General features: G+C 40.1%; 1 protein-coding gene across 3 annotated transcripts in view; it reads right to left on the reverse strand.

Moving 5' to 3' along the window:
- Window positions 1-16799, reverse strand: part of slc4a4a (solute carrier family 4 member 4a) — a 72407-nt gene that overhangs the window by 26185 nt on the left and 29423 nt on the right. The window contains exons 4-8 of one of the 3 annotated variants that reach the window (XM_036527823.1): window positions 16510-16645; window positions 14384-14544; window positions 12239-12418; window positions 8828-8923; window positions 7176-7252 (exon numbers count right to left, since the gene is read on the reverse strand). In XM_036527823.1, the coding sequence (XP_036383716.1) occupies window positions 7176-7252; window positions 8828-8923; window positions 12239-12418; window positions 14384-14544; window positions 16510-16645 (650 nt within the window). The remainder of the gene's footprint in view (window positions 1-7175; window positions 7253-8827; window positions 8924-12238; window positions 12419-14383; window positions 14545-16509; window positions 16646-16799) is intronic. The other 2 variants (XM_036527822.1, XM_036527821.1) reach the window with 2 other exon arrangements.

Here is a 16799-nt window from a genome sequence, read left to right on the forward strand (position 1 = left end):
CTTGAGAGCTTGTTTCTTTTGCAGGACGTCAGAAATCCAGGACAACCTCACCATGGCACCATCAGTCAAAGCCTTCCCAACGAAGTCTTCTGTATTGATGTCACTGATCAAAACTAACACTGCATTTCTTCTAAATCACAACTTCAGTCAGGCTCCAGCTTCCAAAGTAGGGACAGAAATGGCCAAACAAAATGGATGCAGCACACTAGCTTGCTGCTTAAATCTGTAACTTCCAAAGCCCTATCTAAAGGATGTTTCCACTCAAGAAGATTATGGGGCAGTTTACTTATATAGTTATACAGTTTCTAACATAATGTTAAGAATAAATATACACATTTAGAATCATCACAGCCTAAATGCAGTTGTAAAAGTGTGTACATAGATGTTGAAAAGAAATAAGAACAATAATACAGACAGCTGTAAATTTAACAGTGTTATCACTAACATAAAGTTCACACTATAAAACATGCAATCAGTCATAAAAGTCTGATATGGTTTATAAGGCTTATTACACTATTGTCGGCTTTCATTAAAAGGTGAAGCTTGCAGCCTGGTGGTAACATTTAGTGTACCCAAAAGTGCTCAAGGACATCTTCAGTTGTGACAACAGGTCATTTCCTTCGAAGGGCTGAGATTGCACAGTCGCTTACACTGGTGCAGAACATGCCATAACAGCACTGGAACATGAAGTACGAGCATGAAGGACACTTTCGGCAACAACATGACTACTCAAAAAGAGCACAGGGGAGACCTATAACCTTTCAATGCTGTGATCCAAGGCACATTTGGGCTTACTGAGGTTTACTTCAAAACAGACACAATAAGGGTGCAGATCAGCATCGTGGCCCTGACGTCCGTGAGCGAACGATTCCGACCTTTGATAGTTCCACAAACGAGGCAATAATCACAGGATCAAAAGGTACTGTACACACGAGGGAGACAGCACGTTGATAAATTCCAATGTTTGACGGTCCTTTCCAGATGAGGGATGTTTTCATGTGCCAGGTTCCATTTGCAGGGCGTGGATTAATGGTTAGGGCAAAAGGGGCTATAATTTAACCCATCAACTACTTGCAAATTACAAACCAGGTTGAATTGTTACCTACTGTACCAGAGGACTTCTCACTGAGCCTATGTGCACCGCCACTATGAGAAAGGTTTTTAGTTTTTGAGGGTAAGGTTGACAAGTAGGTCAAAGTTTTATTTTAACCCAGGCCCTCAGTCTCCTCATTGAGTGTTTATTATCTTAACCACTAGATGAAACATGGCAGCCATACCATTTAGGATATGAATACTCTCAATGATTACTACAACACACTTGGAAAGCAAATTTCTTAACCAAATAAACTTTTTCTTTATCCTTCACATGAATTTTCTATTGAAATAAATGCTCAATTTCACTTTGGAATTTGTCATACCACTCATCAAATGGTATGTCACTGGCCCTGCAATTCACTAAAGAAATGCACATCATTTTATAGCCATATAGCAACTAAGTGATGCTGGAGTTCAAACTGTTGATCCATCCACAAATAAAAGAGAAAGCAAGCTTGATACTGTCAGTGTTTGTAGAGTAATATCCCAAAATTAATCATCCGATAGCACCAGGTATGTTATGTTTGCCTAGCAGGTGAGCCAATGTTTTGATTTAAGTTTGCTTACATCCTATTTCCTGTGGAAGGCAATGTAACAGGAAGGATCTGACCACTGCAAACTCTAATTAAACAGGTGAAGATGATAGGTTAAAAGAAGGTTAAATGATAAAAAGAGGCCTATACAAAATGCTGGTGAGTAATTGTCAGAGTGACAGCCCACAGTCCACACAAGACATCAACACACCCGAATGAATTATAGAACTGCATTAGTCAGAGTCTGAGAAAGATTATGAGCCAAGCTTAGAACCACATTAAGGAGGCAAGTTGATTAAGTTCTTACCCGGAAAACCTTACACAACCTTCAGCGTCTGTTGCCTGTTTCAATACGGGCCTCATTTGTCATACTTGACGAATGTGTGATGTTAATTTCTTCAAAAATAAGATGTTGTTATATAACACCGATGCTGGAACGCAATGTGTTTAGCTAATGCAGAAAAAATCAACAGATGACACAAAGATGGGTCTTTGAAAAAGTGTGATGTGTACTTGAAATAGTTTGGATGTATCAGATATCATCTCATAATGTTTTTATTATCATCATTTACAGGGTCAACATAATGTATAGTATAGTGTACAAACACCAATCAGCATATTATAAAATTAGATAAATCCATCAAAAATTTTTGAAGCATAAACTACCAATTTGAAATTTAGTGCAAATGAGGTGCAAGGGTACTACAATGATAAATAATTCAATTTGATTGCTTGAGCTCACATAACACTAAACACATCCAAAGAAACCAACCATGCAAAAAGACGCATTATTTTGTGATCATTTGGGTTGAGATTTCATATCAGTTACAAAGCTGAAGCTGTTTTTTGGTCGAGAGGCACAAAACTAGTTTCACTGAACTGAAGGAGGGTTCTGCCCTGAGTTGCATCTGAACTCAAACTTTAATTACAAGGTTGTTTAATTAGATCAATTCAACCTCTGACTTCAAGAGGCTATACACAACAGTGATCTGTTGATCTGTGACCTCACAGTTCTAGAACTGCACCATACAGCACTATGGCTACAGTGGGAATCTTACTTTTCAAAATGTCACAGTATAATGTTCCATGCCTGTTGCAGCGGTCTTTACCATATGTTCTCAAATACAATAAAATTAAACAAAGTTTATCAAATACAATAAGATTAAACAAAGTTTGGGGCCTTTCACTATGGAAGCATCCATACACTCACAATATGTTAGTAACTGATAAATCCAGTCCTGCCTGCCCTTCATGATCACAGCACAACTTCAAATAACAGCACGAATCGTCGAACCACAAACAGTCATTAGTGTCACTTATTAACTACAACACTATGTAAAGCAACAGGTTCATTTCTGGCCAGAGGGATGCTAACTTCCACAGGAGAGGCTGACATATAACTGCAAAAGATTATCTCAAAATCCTGTCATCCAATCAAACTGCTTGATTACTACAGTGTAAATTATAAATAATGTGTAGCTGTACATGATAATTATTATGGATTTTACTATGATTTACTGATTAAAACAGAGCTTTACCAAACTTTTATGTTTTTATTAATTTCATACTTCAACAGACAATATTTCTGTAAGCATGTGATAGTTATCTTTCAAAGCACCAATTTGCTTAGCCAATAGCATAAAGTAGAAAATGAAACAACCAATGCCGCATCCCCAGTAATAAGAAATACTACCACTTATTGTCACATTAGACAGTTCTACATCCTCGCAGCTGATTGTCAAATAATCCTGTTAACTACCCTTTCTCACCTCTAATGGATGGCCTAGCCAAACTCGGCCAAGCCTATGATGAGTGTGTGATATGATGCAGTCAATCACAGTTAAAGCTGGTAATGAATTGTGGATATAAGCTATTACCAACAACATTTCCACATCTGCCGGATATGCCAGATAACAGTGCATAATAGGCACTTTTGCAAGGTAAACTGGCAGCAGACAAGCATTGAGTGGCCCATTGCACTGATATATTGGAAGTTGGCCTGGGTGCCAGTTTGTCTTGAAAATATCTTTGTAGAGTGCCATATGCTCTGCAAATGAATTCAACATGGATAAGCTGATATGCCATATGCTTTTCAAAATTTGAGCGTATTTTTCCAGCTCTTATTGCAATCTCTCCATTTATTTTTTATGTAAAAAGAAAGCCAGCCCTCATTTGGGTTTTACACTTTTACTCATCAGGACAGTTCATCCAAGGGTACAAGAGCTGAAAGTTCTCTCATCTCTCACCACATCACAGTACTGCCAGCAATCATTGTCATGTTTGTACTTTTTCCCTTACTAATTGTGCCTGGCTCTTACTGGTCCAGTGCAGTACATTTCATGCTTAGCTAGTCCTGGCTCAGTCTGTTAAATGTGACAAAAAATCTGGAAAGATATCACAAAAGTGTTACAATTCTAACCCCCTATTCAATGTTAATTTGCTGGTTTGTTTGGGTTCACACCGGAAACAGTGCTTTCCCTTTTTGGACGCGTCTTAGGGCAAATGCTGTTGCTAACTAGCCGACATTACTAGGACTGGAATTGTCTACATACAGCCAGCTATTTCTAAATAGTTTATCTTACATTCTCACACAATTTATTTTATAATAATATCAATTAAGCCTGTGGGAAACAGTAGCATTGTTAAGGTCGGTGACTACAAAATTTGTGCCAGCATGCCCATGGTCATCTGCTGTTACCAAAAAGTCTATTTTAATTCACCTGTTCTCTGAAAAACATTACTATGCACAGTGTCACACAACAGATGGCTTCTTCATCAAGTTTATACAATTCTATCACTTCATTCAACTGAAATCATATAGAGGATTAGCATGACATAGCATGACACCCTGCATAGGAGAAGGGGCAATCCGTTGTAATGACTGAAGAAGAGATAAGGAGTTTGGGAGAATGTCTTTGTGACGCAATGTCTCATCAGAGAGTGAAGGCCAAGTAAGCTGGCCCATGCAGCTCTAGGTGAGGCTTCTGCTCTGGGCGACAACACAGTGTGACAGCTAGATTCTTACAAGGTTACGAAGTGACTGAGAGGCAAAAGTGGCAAATACTGACCTTTTTTCAACCATAGGTCTGGGCAACTGACCCTACATCTGAACCTTGAGTAGTTTCTAACATTTCTCAGGAGTTTTGCAAACATTGCATTTCTTGTCTTTATGCATTCAGTTAAAGGAATGTCTGAAAATGTCCGTTGAGCTGAAATTACTGTTTCATGCCCCTTTGCTCTAATCTTTAAATCTCAAAGCCCCGGACCTTCAATGCCTGGGTGACGTCATCACGGAGCCCAGAGAGGAGGCAGCGGGTCAGGTGGAGCACATACGCCAACAGTGCAGAACGGTCCCTGTCCTCTCAGAGACAGCCATACGTCCCCTGCTCACCCTCCCTAATCTGCTGGGGGTTTCCCTGACCCAGTTCCCTTTTCCCCATGTTCAAGGGCAAGGCACACTTACACAGACACACACACACACACACACACACTTGCGCACACACATAAACGCAGCTGTGCATTGCCGCAGCTTTGTGGTCAACTCGTATGAGCTCTTGTCAGACACACAATGACTCGAAACTGACCACACACATCACTGATATCAATGCCAAGGACAGCGTCATCCATCTACGTCATCAAACAAAATGAGGATTTGAAAATGTTACTTGTGTGCCTGAACATACTCAAAATCGCCATCTGCAGTAGGTTTTCTCTTGCTGTTTTTCTTTTAAGTAATTATAGAAACCGTGTGGTTGTTAATGCCTCTTGAGAAAAAAGGTTGACTTGAAAAAGAATTGTCGTCTTATCGGAAGATACTGCTCTTATTCAAATCCCGCCAGTCCCTGATTTCACAGACCTTTCTGAATGGGTACTGCACTGGTGTGCAAAGTGCAATGAGAGCTTGTGAAATAATTAACAGGCCTTTATCAGCTTCCCAGATTTGATAAATGAACAATGATGAAATAAGATTTTCATGGAAAACAAGGTGGAGGAGATGTTTCTCAAACTGACCTTGATGAAACAATTAAACCACAGTAGCTGGGGCTGGACTGTACCAGGTGAAAAGATAGAGTTCAGACACAGGGCAGAACCAAGTCTTCACATGAATTCCCTGAACAAACCTTTAACCTCTACCATACTACTGGTAGGGCAGGGTGGTTTGAAGGCGTACACACTTAATATTAATACAATATACTGGTGTCTTAAATTTGGTGGTGTCAGACATAGTTAATCTGCTATTACCTATGGCAGGTACAGACTCCTAATAGATTTAAAGACAAGCTCATGCCAAAAAAACTACACATACTTTACACTACTTTCACAAATCAGCTTCAAACAACCCTGTACTTTGTCACCATGAAAGTAGCAATTATGAGAAAAATTAAGTTCAGTGCCAGATAGCTCTTCTGAGACAAACCTTGCTTTTCTCGCAAGAGCAAATCCTTTCCAGATATTTAAAAGATAAAAACCTCAGCAGATAGACAGCCAGTCTCATCATCCACGTCTCACTGGGAATTTTCTCAATTTACCCAACATATCCTTAAAGACATGCATACCACAAACCATCAAGTGTAAGATAATATTTTGAGTCCAGGAAACAGCTGCATTTATTTTGCAGTCATGTGAAAAGTCACTGGGACACAACTGGAGTTGTGAGAAACTTAACTAAAAGACAGCACATACATGACACCACTGACCACAAGTATCAGCCCCTGACACTGCTGCGGTGACTGCTACATACCTTTTTCACAACTGTCATACATAAATGCAATACAACATGCCCTACCAATAAGACTACATACATAGGCAAATGTTAGTTGCTGTTGGACAGGAAGCTGAGCTGCACTCTGAAGAGGTGGGTCTTCAGTGTACAGAGGTCAACAACCACAGGTACCCAGTCCCACCACATCAGGGTCAAACTCAGGACAAGATGCTCACGTGCAGCTATGAAGGAGGGCTACAGCCAGGTGTCCTGAGGTTACAGAACAGAGTGACCTGGCTGATTTTTATGGTCTGATGACTGAATGAAGATACGGGGCAGCCATTCAACCTTATTGCCCCTTAGCAGAGGAAGATCAGGAGGGGTGAGACACGGGAGTTTCAAAGCCGACAGGAGAAGACAATCAAAGTAAAGGACCAGTATAATAAACAACTTAGGAACTGACTAACTAGGAACTTCTCAGTATTCCAGTATGATTGACAACACACTGTTACAGGTGTAAAACCATTTACCAGGTTTTGATGGCTAGAAGTTATGTACAATTTAATTACAAGCAAGAGGCAGAAACGCCAGAAGTTACAGACATCTTCGGTGCTTTTGTGTACATGCATCCATACTGATAACATTTTAATACTTGTTTAAAGGGCACCCAGGGGATGTTCTCTGACACATTATCAGTGCTTTTCCTTACATCCATCATCCAATGTGTATTCCAACATGCACATTTATGTGGAGCATTAAGCCATCAGGAAAAAAGTCCAGAACTGGAGAAAGAGGTGATGATATTTGCATACAACATTTAGCTGTATTAATGAAATAACTCTTACCTGCTCTTTCTCTGGTTTGTCAGAGATGTCGTTCAAGCTGCTGGACGTCAGATTTCGATGGGTTGTCGTTGGGCTACCTGTACACATCAAATGGCCCAGAAACCGTTATCCATGTCTTGGTTACCATGCATCGAAAGTGTTCATGGAATGGAAGCCAAGATCCCAGAAAAGACAGTGGTCAAGCTCATTCCATATGCAGAGCAGAGGAGAAATAAAGGCATACTAAATTTTACAGCATCCCTGTTTGAGCCATAAGAACCAAGCCCTGAAATGATAATGCTTCTTATTGGGAAAGCACCTTGCTTGACCTTGCTTGAGGGAGGAGTGCATCAATCCTTCTGTTGCAAGTAAAAACAAAGACATTTAAACTTAACAGAATTATACCTGCAGATAATTAAGATGAAGGGGTTTCTGCCACGTGCATTTTGTGCACAGTGATAACATCTGTCTCTTTGCCAAAGCACCAAACGCACCTGCACCCCTCTAGGAGGCTAGACTGCATTGGTGCGCTCCAGAAGATGTGTATGAAGAATCAATAAAATGCTGTTTTTCTCCACTGCAGTTAAGAGGGCATTTAATAAGCAGTTCACTGTCTGTGAGTGTGAATGGAGGTCAAATTTAGGAGAGGGGCTTCAGAAACTTTGAGAGAGGCACAGTCTAAACACAGAGTGTACCATGCTTGAGGTGGTGGAGCAGACTGACCTCTTTGTTTGCAAACCTTACAACTGCCATAGCACAGTAAAAAAGGAGTGAGACAATACCACCAGTAAATATCTAGGCCAACCTGAATGTGCATGAGATAAGACGTATCTTCTACTTTTTCTCCTTTCTGCTCTAGTTGGGAGGAACTCTATCAAACTTTTCTTTTGATTCCCCCAAGCAATCCTCCCATTCAAGAACGTATGAAACAATTAAATACTGGGGACAGTAAGCATGTGGACAGCAAGGTGGCATTCCCAATAGGGTACCTCTACTCAGATGTCTGAACCAGAAGCAATACTTTAAGGCTGCCAAGAATACAGCAGGCGACCAAGTGTAGAGAGTCAGAAGAGCCTGAACAATCTGATGCCACTGTAGTAAAACAACAAAATCTTTACCATTTTTTCAAGAAATCTTGGATAATGTTGGGGATGTCAGTTTGATGCAGCCACTACAAAAAACATCTTCTCCTTATAGTCCTTCATGCACTCTTTCTTGAAGAAAAAAACTTGATGGACATTAAGACAGGCAAAATTTGAATGCATTTGTGTGGCCATGTGTGTCTGTATGTTTGTTTGCATCTACTGCGTGTGATTTCATGCATGCACATGTTTATATGTGATTTCGGGCAAAAAATGTTGAGTATTCAGATCCCAAAATAAGTCTAACATAACTCATCTCACTACAGATTTCCCTTGCATTACAGGGAAGAAAAATCATAGGTGAGCAAAAAAAAAATCCTCTGGAGTACTGGAGTAACTGGAGTACCAATCCACAGGCATGGTGGTTAGGATTCTACATCCAGTGGCACCTGACGCTATTCCGTAACACTATTTCTCTATTTCACTATTTCATTATTTTCTCTTCTCAGTGGAGGGAACTGACGAGGGTCACTAATGGTTCCAGGTTCTAGACAGGCGGCACAAATGTGGCTACAGCTCCTGTGAACTTACTAAGCCATCCCATGCTAGGGCTCCTCTGGACTGGCAGCTCCTCTTCAGAAGTGCGGACCGTTAGGCAAGGCACAGAGTTTTCAAGCGGACTACGTGCTTTAGTGGCAGAAGGAGGGTGCAGGCCAGGACAAGGAGGAGGAGGTAAGGAGGGAAGGAAGGAGAGAGAATATTGACAGAGAGCCCCCAAGCCAAAGCAGCAGTGGTTAGCCAAACATTAGTCAGCACTTTTAAAAGCAGCGGGAATGTGACCAGATCTCTCAGGCTATAGGGTGCAAAAAGGAAGTACCTCATTTCACCGTCTGATCAAGATTCTTATCCAATTGGCTGTGTCTGTTTTGTTTGTTTAACTGATTCAAACAGCTGTTGTAATAGCAATAGAGTGATTTGTTTTTTTTGTGCTGCTCAATACAAAGTTGCTATAAATTGGTTCCTATAACTTTGGAGTATCCTTTTTAAATGCACTCAATATGGAGTATGCACTATAATATGTAGTACAATGACAAAGCTAACAGCAAGACCTGAAATGCTGACAGCAAAACCATGTTTGTTATCAAATGTTAGTTTTAGTTGAATGACAGAGGAGATTGTGCTATAAAATATCAGTGTGCAGTGTAAATTATCAGAGACTGTGGATAATGTAATTTGTTTTATATGCACAGAAGTTATCTCCCCTGTACTTCTGACAATGATCAAGTAGAAAAATATACTTCAACAATGTTTGACTAATTGTCAACATAATTAATAACTCAGCAAATAAATGCAGCCATAATCTGTTATTGAGTTCATAGGGTACTGTTATTGTGATGGTCAATTTACAATCTGATTAGCCAGCATAAAAAAGATGTACTTCCTTATTGACACCATAAAACGTGTGCACATTTTGCAAACACCATTCCATTTCTGTGACAAGATCAAAATTAAATGAATGAATATGAAATGTCGGCATAACATAAAAAACAAAGGAGAAAAATCAACTCAGAGAGAATAAGTATTTATGCAATACCAACATACTATATAAATTATAGTACTCCAAGAAAAGTAAACATAAGGAGGAGGTAATATTTCAGATTTTTAATGTTAATCGTTATCATTGTAAAGCATTTTCCTAGACCTCAGAAATCTCAAGGAAACATACGCAAACATATATGCAATGTTCCTTATATAACGTGGTTGTATCTCCTTATGGACTTTTAATCTTTTGATTGGCTATAACTTTTCACACAAATTAGGCTTCCATCTGAGTTGATCTTTAAAATAAATAAATATGCTTGTAAATAACTCAATATGCCAAAACCCCTGTATGTCCTGTACCTGCATATTTTGATAATAAGACATAATGTGATTTTTAAACTTTCCGTGGGCAACATAATCTGATTTATGGTGTCATTCCTGTGAATTTTTCAATTTCTTCAAACCCCGCATGTTAGTATAGTGGTTTTTAGATATGAAAGACTGATTCATGTGATGTTTGTGGCTTTGATATGATATTTGGGTTCTTTTGGAGACTAAAATTATGTCATTAGTTGATTCCAACTCAAAAAAGACTTCTCAAAGGTTAATACGCCAAAAACCAAGCTACTGATGTGGCAAGACACATCTGTCAAAAGCAAAAAGGCACTCTAAATATCAGGTGGAAAAACAAAATATTCACCCTTATTCCAGCACCCTTTTTATTTGTGTTAGAATTAGGGCAAATATAATGAGAACAGGTAAAACAAGGCCTTCAGCCTGTCACATAAAACAGGACTGATATTTCCGAAAGATACTTTAATGCATATTACAGACACTGCAGGGATGCAGAAAGAGCAATAGTCCAGGAGGACAAAGGCACTGGACTCCCTGAAAGATGGAACTCCATGTGAAGCACCTTCTCATGCTCTAGAATTGTTGCGTATCCATGGTTACCACAGGATACAAAGCACCCAACTAGGAGGAGCAACTGTACTTTGAAGGCCATTTTAGCAATTTGGAACAATCTCTCCCAGTAATTCCTCAATTCCAAATAAAACCCTGCATACAAACTTCTGTGTATTATCTCAGAAAGAAAAGCTCAGAGTCGTAAACAAATTACAAATTCAGAAATAACTAGATTGGTTAGTTGGATGGTTTGTGCCAATTCATAGGGCTGAAAATGTTTTAACCTGTTCTCTATAATATACAAATACTACTAATAACAAAACAATGGTGCTGTGTGCTTTATAATTTAAACTAATGTGCAGAATCCAGGCCAAGGACCTGATAAACCAATTTACATGCTTAGACTTAAACAAAATCCAAAATTTAGAGAGCCTTCCCTCTGTTCTAAAGCTGTTATTCAAAACATTCAAAAATTAAATGCATCTTTATTTTAGCAAAATATTATTGAGCATGGAGGCTACCGTATCAAAGAGTATATGTGACATAGCATGGCAAGTCCGTCATAAATTGCCAACATACTCAACTTGTTTTACCACTTGATCTGTAAAACCAAATAATGCGTTCAATTTCCATTATTTGCTGGCTTCATCATCTATGCTGTCATATTGATTCCTTCAGTAAAAGAGCTTGACCTGAAGTGGCCCTGGTGTTTGCCTTCTGATGGTCTATGAACGCCTGCTGTCAAGACCAAGATTCTTTGCAGTTATCTTTTATTGCTCTCTCTCACTGGCTTGGCAATACAGTTTGTGAGCTGGCAAATTCAGTAAGGCTTCTGTGATCGTCTCATAATAATTTAACTGATAAAGTTTCATCTAAACAAATAAGAAGGCCTGCAAGATCAGCATTTTTCCATAATTATCTAAAATTTAGTTTAGTTAAGTTTGGTTAAAACTTTAATGAAGGGTTTTTAATATTAGAAATTGTTCGAGAACAGCATTAAAGACAGATATTAGTCAACTTAAATGCAGGGTTTTGTTTGACTCTAATTGACACTTTAAATCTATGTGGTGAGTGAAGATTTTCTCTGTTCAAGGTAATCCATTACACCCTCTCATTATTTTCTAATTGAACAGATCTCCTTCTGCAGTGACTGGTTCTATTGACCTGCAATTACCAGTTTTATGTCTTAAACATTTCAATAGTTGTTAATCACATTAATAGCAGGGATAAAGCAACTATTAATTATCTAAATCTAATCTACAATGCATCTGATGTGTTTTGTTAGGGGTATTTTGGCTTAAAACTGCCTAGGAATTTCCTCTAGGTTTAAATGCCTGTGACATCAGTCAGAAAGTCAACATAGCCTGCCATGCTCCACACCCCAAGAAAAATCAAAACTTGAGGTGATCATGGTAGACCAATCAAAACACTGATGGCTACTTTCCAAGACGATACGGATGGGAACAATGGAAAAAAACAAGAAAAAAGTATGAAAGTTCAAAATGGCTGAGAACGAGAAGCAAAAAGACTGCACCGAACTGGCATCTGTATTACCATTATCCGGGTTGGAAAACAGCCTACTTGCGCTGGAGACCGTCTTGCCGATGTCGGCCAGTGAGCGCAGGTTAGACTTCTTGGTCTGGTGTCGGTGTTTACGCAGCAAGGTGTACATCACCTTGTCCTTCAGGTCCGCTTTTAGCAGACCGTTCTCAATCTGACTGTCAGTAATCATCTCTAAAGAGAGAGACAGAAAGGGAGGGAGAGACAAAGAGAGAGACAGCAAGAGGGAAAAAGGAAAGGGAGGGAGGGACAGAGAGAGATTGAGAGAGGAAGCGGGGCAGGGAAAGAAAGAGAGAGGGTGGGAGGGGAGGGAGGGTCACAGAGAGAGAAAGAGAGATGTCTATTAATATCACAATTCACCATCAAAGTGTATCATGTTGTATGCATACAACATGCACCATGCATGCATGCGCACACACATGCGTATATATATTCAGGTATACATATATTCAGGTTACATAGAAGTATTACTGTTTGGACATACAACCTAGACAAACTTTTTCTGTTGGACAGAGGAAAAGTCCATTTCCCTCGCCATAGAAAACCCCTATGACTACGCTATGATTAAGTAAGACGGTTACAATAGTAGCCATTAGTAGCTTAGTTACTTTTAGAATGTATTAATCCTAGTGTGATATGCATGAGAAAGAAAATTAATTTAATTTAAATGAAGAGATATTCAATGTTAAAAAACTGTGAGATTTATAATCAAGTAAACCACTTTCACACTGATGCTGAATATTTGAAAGACTATTATTTTCAGCACAAATATAGTCTGAACTTTTTGAGACATAGGCAAAAGGTTTCTTAATGCAAGAGCAAAAAAAGATGACGTGTTTTTCAGGTGTCTTACATCACCGGGTAATTCCATCCCTGCACTTTCAAGAATTCAATATTTGGGGAAAAATAGCTCCCTGTATAATATTAGGATTTAATTTTAAGGTTCAGTGTGTTATTTAAGTACTAACACTGCTATACTGTAATTTACTTTATCAATCCTTTTTCATTATGTCAAGATTAAAAATAGTCCAACTAAAGGAGACTGCTCTTGAACCATTACATTGTACTAGCAATATAATTTCAGTTGTCATTATTATTAGAAGTTATTATTAGGCGTCACGAAACACCAAGCTTTATTTGAACTGTATAATTAAACCAAGGATCCAATGCAGTTCCACATTGACTTGATGACTGTCTGCCACTGCCTGGCAAAACAGTTTCAGCAAAGATCTATTTTTAAAAGAGGTCCAAGAACTTCAATGCAATGGCAAAGCCCTGAGGCTCCTTCTGAATGGTTCTATCATTAATGGCAAATCTTTCAATTCGGTTCCCTCAAAGAGGCAGTTCGCTTGATTAAAAAAAAAAAAAAACATTTCAGATCCATAATTTCAGTTGATATGCCTTCACAGGGCAACCCAGCAGAACCGTATGCGTTCGGTGTTCTGATATTAGTCATCATATCACCAGGAATTCAATGTGGCACTTCTCCTTGAAGATTAACGCTTGAGGGTCTGGCCACAACTTGAGCTGAATCTAACCTTTAACCGTTTTGTCAATCCCTGGGCACAAACTGGCAATGGGTGTGCTATGTTGCAATTAAATACTAGTTGCCAGACCTGTAAGTTGTGCGGTCTGCTGACAAGCGAGTGTGTTCAGTCATAGAAATATTCTTTTAACCAATATGCAAATTACGACAGTAATTTAAGGTTGGTCGTCTAGTAAGGGGCCTCACCTTTGTTGTGTCCTGATCGCAGCTATTACATAAGAACGAGAAAATGCTCTTCCCTGTGGTGAACAGATGCACCCATCCGAATATCCGTGGCTACAGTCGTGAGAGGGATGAATACGGATACACTGAATAAATCTATAAATACGACACGACACAGGAGCCACCGGATACTGAGTAAATACCCAGCCCCTCAGGCTGACTAGGCCAGTCCATCATATCACAAGCGTGTCCTCCGGTACAGCTCTGCAAGGACGAACATTATTCCGGTCCTGAGCACCGGGTTTCCTGCTCAGCCAATCGCAGCACAGCACAGCACAGCCCGTCACATCTCCCCCCGCCCCCATTGACGCTGGGAAGAGGCAAGAGACAATCACTCCAAGGAACCAGCACGCTCTCCGGGCGGTACCTACCCACAACCTGAGGGAGGGTGGACGCCTCCAGGTCCAGCATGATGGTGCCCTTCTCTATGCAGGTGCGCAGCTCGAACAGGCTGTGCAAGGACAGCGTGGCCACGTGCGGCTTGCTCCACCGCTCTCCTCCCTTCTCCACCTTCTCCTCGAACTTGATCCACCTGAGGGAACGGGAACAGAAAGCCACTGTCGACTGTCACCCCGTCAGGAGAACGCTGAACACACATTAAACCACTGCTGCGGGACAGAGCACCATTTTCTCAGCGTGGAATATGTTTTCATCTTGGGGAATCGCCCGTTTATGGAAAACACATCTATGCTTACTGTTAATCCCAGGCTGAATAATTCACACTTCACAGATACTGTCTTATAAAGAAAGAGAATGCCTGTTGAAACTGACTGTTCAATATTACACAAGAATATCTGTTAGCTTTATGTCTGAAAGTTGCCAGCAGTTAGTTACCTTTATAACACCTACTGTATATGGCAAAGATAACTGCAAATTAAATATGCATATATAAATGGAATAAAAAAAGGTAGTCTAGCCTTAAAAAATGTTCAGTTCACAGAATGAGTGAGTGAAACTGAGGGGCTGGACTGAGCTCCTCACTCACAGAGGGGGCAGCAGAGCTTCAGTACTTCCAAAATAGCCTGGCTAGCGCAGAATATTCTCTGCTTCTGCCCCCAGAGACGAGCCCAAAGTGATTTAGGCTTGAGGAGATGTGCTGGAAACTGCTCTATCCACCACTGAGGTGGTTTTTCTCAACATGAGCATTTCCTGGCACAGTGTCTCCACAGGAGGTACCCTCTGAATAGGAAAACTTCTTAATTAAATTGACTTGTTGACTCATCTGGCTGCAACTTCAGTTATTGCTTCTGATCAGCATGGCACTACACTGTTAAAATGTTACCATGAAAAGTCATATGTATTCTGTAGTTTTAACATGAAAGGTAAGATTTGCTCCTAAATAAGCTGCACACAATTTTAGAGCATCTATGAAAACTCCAAATCTCTTTCCAAAATAAGGTTAAATGATGACTGTACATGTTTGTATTTTTAAATTGAAGTTTTAATTTAAATTTAAGAATAAACCATATCTGGTGACTAGACAAACTCTAAAAAATAAAAAGACCAAAAATAATACCATTAGTGATTCTCAGAGTACTCTCTCATTAGTCATCTGAGACTGGTTAATCTTTCTTTTGAGGACAGTGCTGAATTCCATTTAACAGAATTCCCAGAACAGACAATGAGCAATTTAATATGGAGTACAGTGTTAACTGTACCTTTCTTATGCATTTATTTCCAGCTACTTTATGTGCGCAACTGCAGAAGTGATTCAGTTAACATCGACTGAAAATCACCATAACAAACAACAAAAAGTCTTAATTTTTTAAGGATGGTGAAAAAGTTTAATAATAGCACATGAGGACATTATCTATGTGAAATCTAAAATGTCAAACGTTTTGACATGAGCCAGCACCAGGACTGGAGCCAAGGATATTACTCATGAAAGGATTTATTCACTACTTGTTGAGTGTTCCTCAGGAATTTCTGTGAGCTTTTGGTGTTAATGCAATCAGGTTTTCAAGAACATTAGTTTTTGACAATTGACATATTGCTCATATTGCTCAGCTATTTAATTGTCAGCATCTTCATCATCATCATCTCCATTATCATCACTAGCATTTGTTATAAATGGTCCATTTTCACTAGTGAAATAATTGCTTTTCCTGCAGTTTTTTAAAGCAGGTTTGGTGCTTTATATTCATGTAAAAAAACAAAATAAAACTTAACAGTGGTTTAACATACATTTGTTGTCAGAAGAACAGATGCAAAACTTCATCACATTAAATGACCTCTGCTTGCTTTTTACAGAGGTCTGAGTGGAGTTTGTGTTTGCTCCAGCAGATCGCCGGAGAATCTTTCTTACGGTGTGACTTTTATTGCCGTGTGGCGCTCTGCCTGTTTCCGAATCCCATTAAGCAGAAGCTAGCGTTGGCCGGGCTCCGGCTGCCGCCACCTCACACTGCCTTTCAGAGCTCGTACACCACACTACAGTGCGGGGGTCATCCCCTCTGCATGGGAGAGCGTCAGAGGAGGAGGCCGTTCGGCGGGGGCTTACCTTGCTGTTTCCTTCCACTCCATCTCCTGGCCGTCCACAGACAGCAGCTCGTCCAGTTCTGTGAAGAGCTGAGGGGGAGCGGGGCCATCATCATCCTCCCCCAGGATGAAGCGGATCCGCTCGGCCGCCGGGGAGACTAGAAAAGGGAAAATACTGCGGTTCACTGCATGGTAGGCAATGGTAGCCACCCGGCCGACGGACATGCCCTCATCCTTGTCCCTGCAGCCATTGGCTTTCACCACAGGTGGAGGTTCCTCTGTCTCAGGGGGAGGCTCCTTAGTAGCTGGTGG

The sequence above is a fragment of the Megalops cyprinoides genome, chromosome 4, assembly GCF_013368585.1.
Source record: "Megalops cyprinoides isolate fMegCyp1 chromosome 4, fMegCyp1.pri, whole genome shotgun sequence".
In the NCBI taxonomy this organism is placed as follows: Eukaryota; Metazoa; Chordata; class Actinopteri; order Elopiformes; family Megalopidae; genus Megalops; species Megalops cyprinoides.